This window comes from Mercenaria mercenaria, chromosome 16 (genome assembly GCF_021730395.1).
Source record: "Mercenaria mercenaria strain notata chromosome 16, MADL_Memer_1, whole genome shotgun sequence".
Classification (NCBI taxonomy): Eukaryota; Metazoa; Mollusca; class Bivalvia; order Venerida; family Veneridae; genus Mercenaria; species Mercenaria mercenaria.
The window spans coordinates 23,377,807-23,391,371 of NC_069376.1; the positions used below are offsets into that span (position 1 = coordinate 23,377,807).

At 39.2% G+C, this 13,565-nt stretch overlaps 1 protein-coding gene across 1 annotated transcript in view; it reads right to left on the bottom strand.

The window, feature by feature from the left end:
• The window catches only part of LOC123541099 (1-phosphatidylinositol 3-phosphate 5-kinase-like), a 123,970-nt gene that overhangs the window by 26,570 nt on the left and 83,835 nt on the right, over window positions 1-13,565 (bottom strand). Inside the window, 1 exon segment of the mRNA XM_053526381.1 lies at window positions 7,051-7,146. Coding sequence (XP_053382356.1) covers window positions 7,051-7,146 — 96 coding nt within the window.

A 13,565-nucleotide genomic window follows, 5' to 3' on the forward strand; every position in this document is an offset into this window, starting at 1 on the left:
CTGTATCTGCTGGTAATATACAAACAGGTCAAACACCGGCCTTTCAGAGATCATCTCGAGGCAGAAATTTTCGAGGCCCCTACAGAGGGCGTGGTTTCAATAGAGGCCAAATCGGTAAATAAATTAAGGGCGCAGTATAACACGCAGGAGTCTTGCAACCTCGACACTCTTAGTCTGGCTTATTCCCCAATAAAACTGGCAATGTTGGAATACTATCTACAATTTTATAATAAAACTGAGGCGGCATTCCTATTAAATGGTTTTAAGTATGGTTTTCCGATCCAGTATTCGGGCCCACGTTCCCCACGTGATTCGAATAATCTCCGTTCCACTTTACTTAATCCAGAGATAATTCAGAGTCAAATAAAGAAAGAAATAGAGGCAGGTAGGGTAGCTGGTCCTTTCACTGAACGCCCACTTCCAAATTTAATTGTCTCCCCTGTTGGCTTGGTCGAAAAGAAAACCCCTGGAGAGTACAGAATGATCCATCATCTTTCATATCCTCCAGGCGAATCCGTCAATGATTATACAGACCCAGCTTTGTGTACAGTACAATATACCAGTTTTGATGAGGCCGTAAAAATGATTCAAGATTTGGGGCGTCACTGTAAACTTTTTAAGTCTGATATAAAAAGTGCATATCGTTTGATACCCATAACACCTTCGGATTTTGAGCTACTTGGATTTTGCTTCAATGATAAATTCTATTTTGATAAAGCACTCCCATTTGGGGCTTCTATTAGTTGTATTACTTTTGAACGGTTTGCCAGATTTCTAGAATTTTGTGTTAAGTTAAATCTGAATTCTGGCAAATTATTACACTACTTAGATGATTTTCTGGGCGGGGACAAAACGACGGAATTGTGTAACAGGTCATTAAATGTTTTTCGAGATACAATGTCCGAAATTGGTGTTCCTCTAGCCGAAGATAAAACAGAAGGTCCAACAGAATGCCTGATATTCCTTGGCCTTGAGCTTGATTCAAACCATATGTTAGTCAGGATTCCTAATTCAAAGATACAAGAGGTAATTCAAAAAATAAAGGACATGTTGGCAAGTCCAAAAACTACTTTAAAAAAAATGCAGTCTTTGATTGGTTCGCTGAACTTCTGTTGTCGTGCAATTGTGGTAGGCAGGCCGTTTTCGCGTCGTTTGATTAACTCCGTTTGTGGACTGACTAAACCCTTCCATCATATCAGGCTAAAGAAAGAAATTCAGTTGGATCTGTCCATGTGGTTGGTATTTCTAAAAAAATTCAATGGTATTTCGGTTTTTCATGACCGTTTTTGGGTCTCGAACGGGACGTCCAACTGTTCACCGATAGCGCCGGAGGTGAAAATTTAGGCTTTGGCATCTATTTTCAAGGTCACTGGTGCCATGCTAAGTGGCCAGCGTCGTGGCACAATTTGGATATCACTTCAGATATCACTGTGTTAGAACTCTTCCCAATCTTAGTTGCATTGTTTATTTGGGGCAAATATTTAGTGAATAAGAAGATCAGGTTCAATTGCGATAATATGGCAGTAGTTTACATTTTGAGCAGTCAACATCAAAATCGGAAGCAGTAATGTGTCTAGTAAGATTGCTAACCCTACGCTGTCTAAACTTAACATCTTAATTAAAGCAAATCACGTACCGGGCCGAAAAAACGAGATTTGTGATGCTTTATCTCGTTTTCAGTTGGACAGGTTCAGAAAATTGGCTCCAGAGGCGGACTCCGACCCATGTCAAGTCCCAGAATTCCTTTGGAACGTCTTCAGTCTAGAGCTGAACAACTGTTACGATCAGGAATAGCAGCGAACTCCCATTCAACATACATAACTAGCGTTAATGTGTTTGAAAGTTTCAGACTGTTGCATAATCTCCCAAATCAATGGCCGATACCAAATCAACATGTTATCTTATTCATGGCGTTTTGCTTTGAGAAGGGTCGTTCACCTAAGACTATTACAACTTATGTAGCTGGAATAAACTATTATCATAAACTCAGGGATTTCATGAGATATCTAAGGTTTTCATAATAAGTAAACTGTTAGAAGGCTGCCGTAGAAGCCGTACTAGCCAGGATAATCGGGCTCCACTGACTAAACAGGTTTTAGAGGCGGTATGCGACTGTCTTCCACAGTTTTGTTATGACATTTACGAGAGTAAATTATTCACGTCATTATTCATATTGGCTTACTTCGGTTTGTTCCGGGTCAGTGAACTTGTAGCGCCGTCCAAATTTCAAGTAGAAAGTGCGATCCACGTGTCTGATTTATCATTTACTTATTGCAATAGGTACGCAAAAATTCAGCTTCGTCGTTTTAAAACGAATCAAAGAGGACCGCCATTCATGTTAAAAATACCAAGAGAAGAGGCAGATTTTGTCCTGTCCGCAGATTAACGGAATTCTTATCCTGCAGGCCATGTATTCAAGGTCCTCTGTTTTGTCATAAAGATGGCGCACCCGTCACAAGAACGCAATTTTCTGCTGTATTAACGAAATGTATCAGTGGGTCCCGATTTTCCGATGCTCGATACAAGTCACATAGTTTTAGAATTGGCAGGGCTACAGATTTAGCCATTCAAGGTTATCCTTCGTCGGTAATAATGAAACTTGGACTATATATTCGTCAATAATTAGCCTTGAAAGGCTTAAAGCCTCGGTTAAAAATAAAATTTTGTGTAAAGTATCGGAAGTAGAATTTTTAATAAGAAACTGATATATTTAAGCTCATAACAATGGATGGGACAGCCATTTATAAACAAACTCTTAAACGTTTCATTAATGCCAGGGAAGGTAAATGCAATTTGGTGTGTAAAGTAATTCGAATTTGTATTTGTTTAGATGTTTGGGTCCTGGGCGACTCTATTCCGTATTGGGCAGGCAAGCGTGCGAAGGACACTGGCAAACCAAATCTTCGCCTGAGGGACATAACAATAACATGGTGGGGTATACGTGGTCTACGATGGACGTCCTTTCACCACTCCATTCAACAGCAGGTGCTGTTTTCTTCATCTCCTAAGATACTTATTTTAAACTTAGGTGGCAATGATTTGGTTGATTTGTCAATATTAGAGCTGAAAGATATCATTCGGACGGAAGTGACGTATCTTCGTGACGCATTCCCAGACATTGTCATTATATGGGTGGATATTTTGCAACGGCAGGTCTGGGCTAAAGCATCAGGCACATGGCTATCAGTAGACAATAAACGTAAACGGGTGAACAGAATAGGTTCTCAGCTGGTCGCTTTGTCAGGCAGAAGTGATGCCGTCAGACCAGATATCGATGCGAAAACGGCATTTTTTCGTTCTGACGGTGTTCACCTGAACGATGTTGGACTTGAGTTTTATTTAGATAATATCAGGGATTCGATTATTAAAAACAGCCCCGCTGCTCGATAAGAATTTGGGGTAAAATTAGGCAATTTATTGTGGCCATGAAATTTTATCGGCCGAGAGGTGATCAGGCGTGTCTGTATTTTCTAAATTTTAAATCTGATTAGGGTCTTACTTCTCGTGACAGGGCAGCCGTCAGGGTAGGCTGACCTTTGATCAGAACACTAATTGGGAGATGTATCATACACTATTTGCACAGGAGTATTGCGTCATTGGTTTTGCCCTTAGTACTTGGTAATTCCAATATTGCGTTGCAGTGCTGGCTTTGCCGTACAGTGGTGCGGGTTGAGGTTTTTATCCATGCGCTGAGGTTAGCCAGCGATGGATGGAATCTTTAATTCGACAGTCATTTGCGGTAATCTGGACCGTTTAATACTGCGTTATTGCGTTTGCGTTGCGTTAGTATGATACTTTTGCGGGTTTAGTACCAGGGACTGATACAAATTTATTCATCATTGGCGTCTACAACACGTCTGTTCTCCTTTCGGTCAATTACATGCGCTGTGGCTAGCCAGCGATGTTTCTCTGTAAATTTTTTGAGCGGCCAATTCATTCCAACCTTAGTTTAATTACTGTTCGTTGATAGTGTACGTTAAAGTTAGTCGTGTGATATTATGCAGTGCATTATATACATCTCGTTGTATTATGATTATGATATAGAACTATATATTATAGAAATAAATATGTGTAAATTGCACGGGATTTATTTGTCTTTTATTTCGAGTAATAAAATAATAAAAATTATTTTCCTTTAAAATAATTCAATTTATTTTTCGGAGAAATTGTCATCTGTCTTGATATGACGAACATTATCGGTTGCTATGCATTTGGTTATTCTCGGGCTTTATCGTTGCATTCGCTGTCTCACGTTGGTTCCCGCTCTGCTGTTTACGAACGGGCTAAAGTCGCTACAGTATATAAGCACATAAATCCCGTGCACTTTTCTCAGTCAGATATCGACGCGTCGCTCTCAACACAAGAAAACTTTACCCACCCGCCACACCCCAGAAACAATTTTGTATATGAATATTTTAGATATGAGAATATTCTCTAACATTGTTAAAGCTTCCAGGCTATTCTGTTAATATAAGATGTAAATATTGATTGTCTGGATCAGTTCTGACAAAGTTACTGCTTTTCGTAGTTTATCTGTTTACAGGTAGCTGTACTGAAGTTACTACTCATGTATTTTCTGTGTGGAGAGATGTATGAGCACTGCAATGAGAACAAGTCGACCCAGCTGGGATGTTTAAATGACGTTGAATTGTGAGCTGGGACTTAAAATATAAACGTTTTGCTATTCAGTAGCAGTGATTTATATGATGTATAAATAGATCAGTGTTTTATTGTTCTCTTATCAGTTCAGTGATGTTATATGGACACATATACAGTTTCATTTGTAAATGTTTATGTTACTGCGGCTTTAATTACTTTAATTCAAAAGACAGGTTTACTTCATAAGTGCAAGTGTGTTTGATTTGTGAAACTTTAAGGAGTAAACAATGGACAATATATCTAAGAAATTATTTTAAGATATATCTATAATTTAAAATATGTCGCTCTTCTATCTTCTGAGAGGTGATCAGGCGTGTCTGTATTTTCTAAATTTTAAATCTGATTAGGGTCTTACTTCTCGTGACAGGGCAGCCGTCAGGGTAGGCTGACCTTTGATCAGAACACTAATTGGGAGATGTATCATACACTATTTGCACAGGAGTATTGCGTCATTGGTTTTGCCCTTAGTACTTGGTAATTCCAATATTGCGTTGCAGTGCTGGCTTTGCCGTACAGTGGTGCGGGTTGAGGTTTTTATCCATGCGCTGAGGTTAGCCAGCGATGGATGGAATCTTTAATTCGACAGTCATTTGCGGTAATCTGGACCGTTTAACACTGCGTTATTGCGTTTGCGTTGCGTTAGTATGATACTTTTGCGGGTTTAGTACCAGGGACTGATACAAATTTATTCATCATTGGCGTCTACAACACGTCTGTTCTCCTTTCGGTCAATTACATGCGCTGTGGCTAGCCAGCGATGTTTCTCTGTAAATTTTTTGAGCGGCCAATTCATTCCAACCTTAGTTTAATTACTGTTCGTTGATAGTGTACGTTAAAGTTAGTCGTGTGATATTATGCAGTGCATTATATACATCTCGTTGTATTATGATTATGATATAGAACTATATATTATAGAAATAAATATGTGTAAATTGCACGGGATTTATTTGTCTTTTATTTCGAGTAATAAAATAAATGACATCAAAGAAAAAGTACAATTACCTATTGTTCCTACAGCCACCTAAGTATGCAAATATAAGCTCGGACAGACAGAGGGCATTCCTATAGGGGACTGATAAGAGAGCTCCAGGGCAGGGCAAATTTTGACCCCAGTTGCAAACTTGGTAGAACAATTAAGTAGAGGACCATTCAAAGAACAACCAGGCCAAGTTTCATTAACTTATAACCAAAGTGTGGACAGACAAACAGAGATGATGTTGAGCAGATAGTGAGTGATCACTAAAGCCCACCCCCATGTGAGCTAATGACAATACAATGATGACACTGAGTTTGAAAGGAACTTTCTGTGGCTACTTAAGGCTTAAGCTTCACATTGTCAATAAAATCTGTAAGAAGATCCTTTGGAAGCACAGAACGCAACCAAGTAACATACCGTATAAGTACTTTTTTCCGCAGGCTTGATATTCTGCGATTTTTTCAAAAATGAGGTGGTATTAAATTTCTGCCTACCATATTTCTGCGGTGTCTTCCTTCTCACCTTGATGGGATTTATTTCTGCAGTTTTATATTCACTGGTTGTTTCATTAATTTCAAATAGACAGGTACATATTTTATTGTTATTTTGACAGTAATGTTGGCTTCCGGTTTGAAAATAAAAATTGATGGATACTGATGTAACATCGTCATCATCACATAATGTTGCGTGTTAAACGCAAACAGAAACAGTCATTTTATAAATACATTCATGCCAAATAGACACAAAAAATGCCTGAATCTATATTTTGCAAACATTCTTATCTGTGCATTGAAACGGTATGATAATTTTTGTTAATCACGCCTTTTTCAAGACCCATACAAATAACGGTAAATATGACCATTGCCACACGACTCGGTTAACAATAGACACAAAGGATACAATGGATTGTGTTTGTCACATAATGTAAGAAAACTGAAACTGACAGCTAACTGCTCAAGGGTGAACGAAAATCAAAACAAATTCGATCTTTTTTCATTACAGTTTATTCAACAACAAAACAATTATAAAACTGTTCTATTATATTACAGTTACTACTAATTTTTCAACTTGCTTTGTCGGCCTTGTGGGACAAAAGCAGGTAACGTTATCGGACATTGTCTTATACTTAACCGGATTATAATGGCAGCTTGTATCATCGGTATCACAGCATATCAGGACAAAATTTTCTACGGATTTTAAATCTGCGGTCTTATTGTCTTCCACAGAAAAAAAGTTACCGCAGAAAAAAGTACTTATACGGTAATAGCAGACTCGGTTTGATTGAGCCTGTTCATGAGAGATAATGAAATGTGTAACAGCTCTCACGCAATACTTACAAGAAATGTAATTCTATAAGACAATACTAACAATTATATATTTATACAGCTTATATATTTCTATGAGATGGTACTTACGAAGTTCTATATGATGATTTATAGCCTGTTTTCCAGTCTTAGATTTATCATTGCTGTCTGTCCCACTCGGTAAAATCATGGTAAAGTCCATCTCATCTGAAATAAATTCTCTACTGTTTTTATAAGGTCAGGCGTGTAACTCTTCGAGAAACTTTATGCAATAAAATGTTCATATGTTTGTATCTTTATTGTTATAATAATTATCTAGAAAGTGAATAAACCTATAATACATGTATTTTGGAAAGGTCTTTAAATTAACATATACAAGGCAGTCTGAAATACAGCTAAATCCCCCGCCACTGCTATGGATAGTGAAAGGGTAAACCTTTGATTTTAGCTGTGACCTTGACCTTGAACTGACATGGCTGACTCATAAATTCTGCACAACGTCTTGATGAGGTGATCATTTGACCAAAGTTTCATGAAAATCCTTCAAGGGGTTTAGATACAGAGCTGAAACCTTAGACCTTCAGTTGTGACCTTGACCTTGAGTTGACATGGCTGACTCATGAGTTCTTGATGAGGTGATCATTTAATCCAAGTTTGATGAAAATCCTTTAAGGGGTTAAGGAGATACAGAGTGGACACCAAATGGAAGGCTCAAACCTTCGACCCTTAGTTGAGACCTTGACCTTGAGCTGGCATGGTTGACTCATAATTTCTGCACATCGTTCTGATGAGGTAATCATTTGACCCAAGTTTCATAAAATTCCTTTAAGCGGTTAAGGAGATATAGAGTGGACACGAAATGGAAGGCTCAAACCTTTGACCTTCAGTTGTGACCTTGACCTTGAGCCGACATGGCTGACTCATAAGTTCTGCACATCACCTTGATGAGGTGATCGTTTGACCCAAGTTTGATGAAAATCCTTCAAGGGGTTTAGGAGATATAGAGCGGACACAAAATGGAAGGCTCAAACCTTTGACCCTAAGTTGTAACCTTGACCTTGAGCCGGCATGACTGAATCATGGGTTCTGCACATCGTCTTGATGAGGTGATCATTTGACCCAAGTTTTATAAAATTCCTTCAAGGGATTTAAGAGATATAGAGCGGACACAAAATGGAAGGCTCAAACCTTTGACCTTGAGTTGTGTCCTTGACCTTGAGCCGGAATGGCTGACTCATGGGTTCTGCACATCGTCTTGATGAGGTGATCATTTGACCCAAGTTTTATAAAATTCCTTCAAGGGGTTTAGGAGATATAGAGTGGACACAAAATGGAAGGCTCAAACCTTTGACCTTGAGTTGTGACCTTGACCTTGAACCGACAAGGCTGACTCATAGGTTCTGCACATCGTCTTGATGAGGTGATCGTTTGACCCAAGTTTCATGAAAATCCTTCAAGGGGTTTAGGAGATATGGACCGGACACGATTTTGTTACGGACGGAAGGACGGACGCAGACCATTCCTATAATCCCTCCGCCATGGCGGAGAATTAAAAACAAACCTGGCCATACAGCTTATGACTGTAAAAAGAAATAGGTTTGGAAATATCAAAGGTTCTTGAAGGTCCATAGAAATGTCATTATAGCAGTTGAAGTGGACTTCTTGAGGAATATGCAGTGCAATGAAACCAAAGTTGATGGTAAAAAAGACAAGTCAGACATTAATATATTTAAGTCACTTTATTTAAGTCTACATTTCCATTGTCATGAAGCCGCATGAAACCTAAAAAAAATTCTCAGGAGAATACACACAGTATCTGTTCATTGTCTGAATTGTAATAGAATGTATCTTTCTGTGAGGAATCTCCACCTTCAGTTGTGTCACAGAAATAAAATTTACTTAGAAAGTCCTGAGTCATATTCTTAACATAGAATAGTGTTTCTATATATTCTGCAGTTGTCCAATACTGACCGATGCCTTATTTGTGTACAAGTTGGTAACCGGATGCCTATGTGCCTAAATATCATTTTGTTTCCAAAAAAATAATCACTACTTCTAACATTGAAATTAAATGTGACATTCTTGATTCTGTTAGATTCCTGAATAAAGTGGATAACACTATACTAGAATGTCTGGCCTACATGTCTTCAGGACTTTCATTTGAAAGTCCACATAACTTAACTGATAATTTACCAGATGCCTAAGACAGAGACTAGGTGTCCGATTACTGGATGAACAGACACTTTCTATTTACTACATGTATAAGCAAAAAGAAGACCTTCAATTCAGAGAGCCATGTTTTTTCCATTTGTTCATAAAACTGGACATATCTGGGGTAAATTTTCTTTTTTTCCAGGCAAAGGCAATTAAGTCATCTACAATCTTATTCAAGATTTCATTATCTATATCAAAAGACTTTTGACTAAAATTTTTAGTTTCAGTGATCAAGTAAATAGACATTTCCAATTTTTAATGTGATGGGGATCTCAATAATCATTACATGGCGTCTAACAAAATCAATTACATCAAAAACCTATCAAAGGGGCAATCAGTACTCTAACAGATTTAGGAATCTAACAGAATCAGGGGTGTCTGGCCTACTTACCTTGAGGACTTTCTAGTATGGTGTTATCAACTTTATTCAGGAATCTAACAAAATCAGGAGTGACTGGCCTACTCACCTTGAGGACTTTCTAGTATGGTGTTATCCACTTTATTCAAGAATCTAACAGAATCAGGAGTGTCTGGCCTACTTACCTTGAGGACTTTCTAGTATGGTGTTATCCACTTTATTCAAGAATCTAACAGAATCAGGAGTGTCTGGCCTACTTACCTTGAGGACTTTCTAGTATGGTGTTATCCACTTTATTCAGGAATCTAACAGAATCAGGAGTGACTGGCCTACTTACCTTGAGGACTTTCTAGTATGGTGTTATCCACTTTATTCAAGAATCTAACAGAATCAGGAGTGTCTGGCCTACTTACCTTGAGGACTTTCAAGTATGGTGTTATCCACTTTATTCAAGAATCTAACAGAATCAGGAGTGACTGGCCTATTCACCTTGAGGACTTTCTAGTATGGTGTTATCCACTTTATTCAAGAATCTAACAGAATCAGGAGTGTCTGGCCTACTCACCTTGAGGACTTTCTAGTATGGTGTTATCCATTTTATTCAAGAATCTAACAGAATCAGGAGTGACTGGCCTACTTACCTTGAGGACTTTCTAGTATGGTGTTATCCACTTTATTCAAGAATCTAACAGAATCAGGAGTGACTGGCCTACTCACCTTGAGGACTTTCTAGTATGGTGTTATCCACTTTATTCAAGAATCTAACAGAATCAGGAGTGTCTGGCCTACTCACCTTGAGGACTTTCTAGTATGGTGTTATCCACTTTATTCAAGAATCTAACAGAATCAGGAGTGACTGGCCTACTTACCTTGAGGACTTTCTAGTATGGTGTTATCCACTTTATTCAAGAATCTAACAGAATCAGGAGTGTCTGGCCTACTCACCTTGAGGACTTTCTAGTATGGTGTTATCCACTTTATTCAGGAATCTAACAGGAGTGTCTGGCCTACTCACCTTGAGGACTTTCTAGTATGGTGTTATCCACTTTATTAAAAAATCTAACAGAATCAGGAGTGACTGGCCTACTCGCCTCAAGGACTTTCTAGTATGGTGTTATCCACTTTATTCAAGAATCTAACAGAGTCAGGAGTGACTGGCCTACTTACCTTGAGGACTTTCTAGTATGGTGTTATCCACTTTATTCAAGAATCTAACAGAGTCAGGAGTGTCTGGCCTACTCACCTTGAGGACTTTCTAGTATGGTGTTATCCACTTTATTCAAGAATCTAACAGAGTCAGGAGTGTCTGGCCTACTCACCTTGAGGACTTTCTAGTATGGTGTTATCCACTTTATTCAAGAATCTAACAGAGTCAGGAGCGTCTGGCCTACTCACCTTGAGGACTTTCTAGTATGGTGTTATCCACTTTATTCAAGAATCTAACAGAGTCAGGAGCGTCTGGCCTACTCACCTTGAGGACTTTCTAGTATGGTGTTATCCACTTTATTCAGGAATCTAACAGAATCAGGAGCGTCTGGCCTACTCACCTTGAGGACTTTCTAGTATGGTGTTATCCACTTTATTCAGGAATCTAACAGAATCAGGAGTGACTGGCCTACTCACCTTGAGGACTTTCTAGTATGGTGTTATCCACTTTATTCAGGAATCTAACAGAATCAGGAGTGTCTGGCCTACTCACCTTGAGGACTTTCTAGTATGGTTTAATCCACTTTATTCAGGAATCTAACAGAATCAGGAGTGTCTGGCCTACTCACCTTGAGGACTTTCTAGTATGGTGTTATCCACTTTATTCAGGAATCTAACAGAATCAGGAGTGTCTGGCCTACTCACCTTGAGGACTTTCTAGTATGGTGTTATCCACTTTATTCAGGAATCTAACAGAATCAGGAGTGTCTGGCCTACTCACCTTGAGGACTTTCTAGTATGGTGTTATCCACTTTATTCAGGAATCTAACAGAATCAGGAGTGTCTGGCCTACTCACCTTGAGGACTTTCTAGTATGGTGTTATCCACTTTATTCAAGAATCTAACAGAATCAGGGGTGTCTGGCCTACTCACCTTGAGGACTTTCTAGTATGGTGTTATCCACTTTATTCAGGAATCTAACAGAATCAGGAGCGTCTGGCCTACTCACCTTGAGGACTTTCTAGTATGGTGTTATCCACTTTATTCAGGAATCTAACAGAATCAGGAGCGTCTGGCCTACTCACCTTGAGGACTTTCTAGTATGGTGTTATCCACTTTATTCAGGAATCTAACAGAATCAGGAGTGACTGGCCTACTCACCTTGAGGACTTTCAAGTATGGTGTTATCCACTTTATTCAAGAATCTAACAGAATCAGGAGTGACTGGCCTATTCACCTTGAGGACTTTCAAGTATGGTGTTATCCACTTTATTCAGGAATCTAACAGAATCAGGAGTGACTGGCCTACTCACCTTGAGGACTTTCTAGTATGGTGTTATCCACTTTATTCAGGAATCTAACAGAATCAGGAGTGACTGGCCTACTCACCTTGAGGACTTTCTAGTATGGTGTTATCCACTTTATTCAGGAATCTAACAGAATCAGGAGTGACTGGCCTACTCACCTTGAGGACTTTCTAGTATGGTGTTATCCACTTTATTCAGGAATCTAACAGAATCAGGAGCGTCTGGCCTACTCACCTCGAGGACTTTCTAGTATGGTGTTATCCACTTTATTCAGGAATCTAACAGAATCAGGAGTGACTGGCCTACTCACCTCGAGGACTTTCTAGTATGGTGTTATCCACTTTATTCAGGAATCTAACAGAATCAGGAGTGACTGGCTACTCACCTCGAGGACTTTCTAGTATGGTGTTATCCACTTTATTCAGGAATCTAACAGAATCAGGAGTGACTGGCCTACTCACCTCGAGGACTTTTAGTATGGTGTTATCCACTTTATTCAGGAATCTAACAGAATCAGGAGTGACTGGCCTACTCACCTTGAGGACTTCTAGTATGGTGTTATCCACTTTATTCAGGAATCTAACAGAATCAGGAGTGACTGGCCTACTCACCTTGAGGACTTTCTAGTATGGTGTTATCCACTTTATTCAGGAATCTAACAGAATCAGGAGTGACTGGCCTATCACCTCGAGGACTTCTAGTATGGTGTTATCCACTTTATTCAGGAATCTAACAGAATCAGGAGTGACTGGCCTACTCACCTCGAGGACTTTCTAGTATGGTGTTATCCACTTTATTCAAGAATCTAACAGAATCAGGAGTGACTGGCCTATTCACCTCGAGGACTTTCTAGTATGGTGTTATCCACTTTATTCAAGAATCTAACAGAATCAGGAGTGACTGGCCTATTCACCTTGAGGACTTTCTAGTATGGTGTTATCCACTTTATTCAGGAATCTAACAGAATCAGGAGTGACTGGCCTATTCACCTTGAGGACTTTCTAGTATGGTGTTATCCACTTTATTCAGGAATCTAACAGAATCAGGAGTGACTGGCCTACTCACCTTGAGGACTTTCTAGTATGGTGTTATCCACTTTATTCAGGAATCTTACAGAATCAGGAGTGTCTGGCCTACTCACCTTGAGGACTTTCTAGTATGGTGTTATCCACTTTATTCAGGAATCTAACAGAATTCAGGAGTGTCTGGCCTACTCACCTTGAGGACTTTCTAGTATGGTGTTATCCACTTTATTCAGGAATCTAACAGAATCAGGAGTGTCTGGCCTACTCACCTTGAGGACTTTCTAGTATGGTGTTATCCACTTTATTCAGGAATCTAACAGAATCAGGAGTGTCTGGCCTACTCACCTTGAGGACTTTCTAGTATGGTGTTATCCACTTTATTCAGGAATCTAACAGAATCAGGAGTGTCTGGCCTACTCACCTTGAGGACTTTCTAGTATGGTGTTATCCACTTTATTCAGGAATCTAACAGAATCAGGAGTGTCTGGCCTACTCACCTTGAGGACTTTCTAGTATGGTGTTATCCACTTTATTCAGGAATCTAACAGAATCAGGAGTGTCTGGCCTACTCACCTT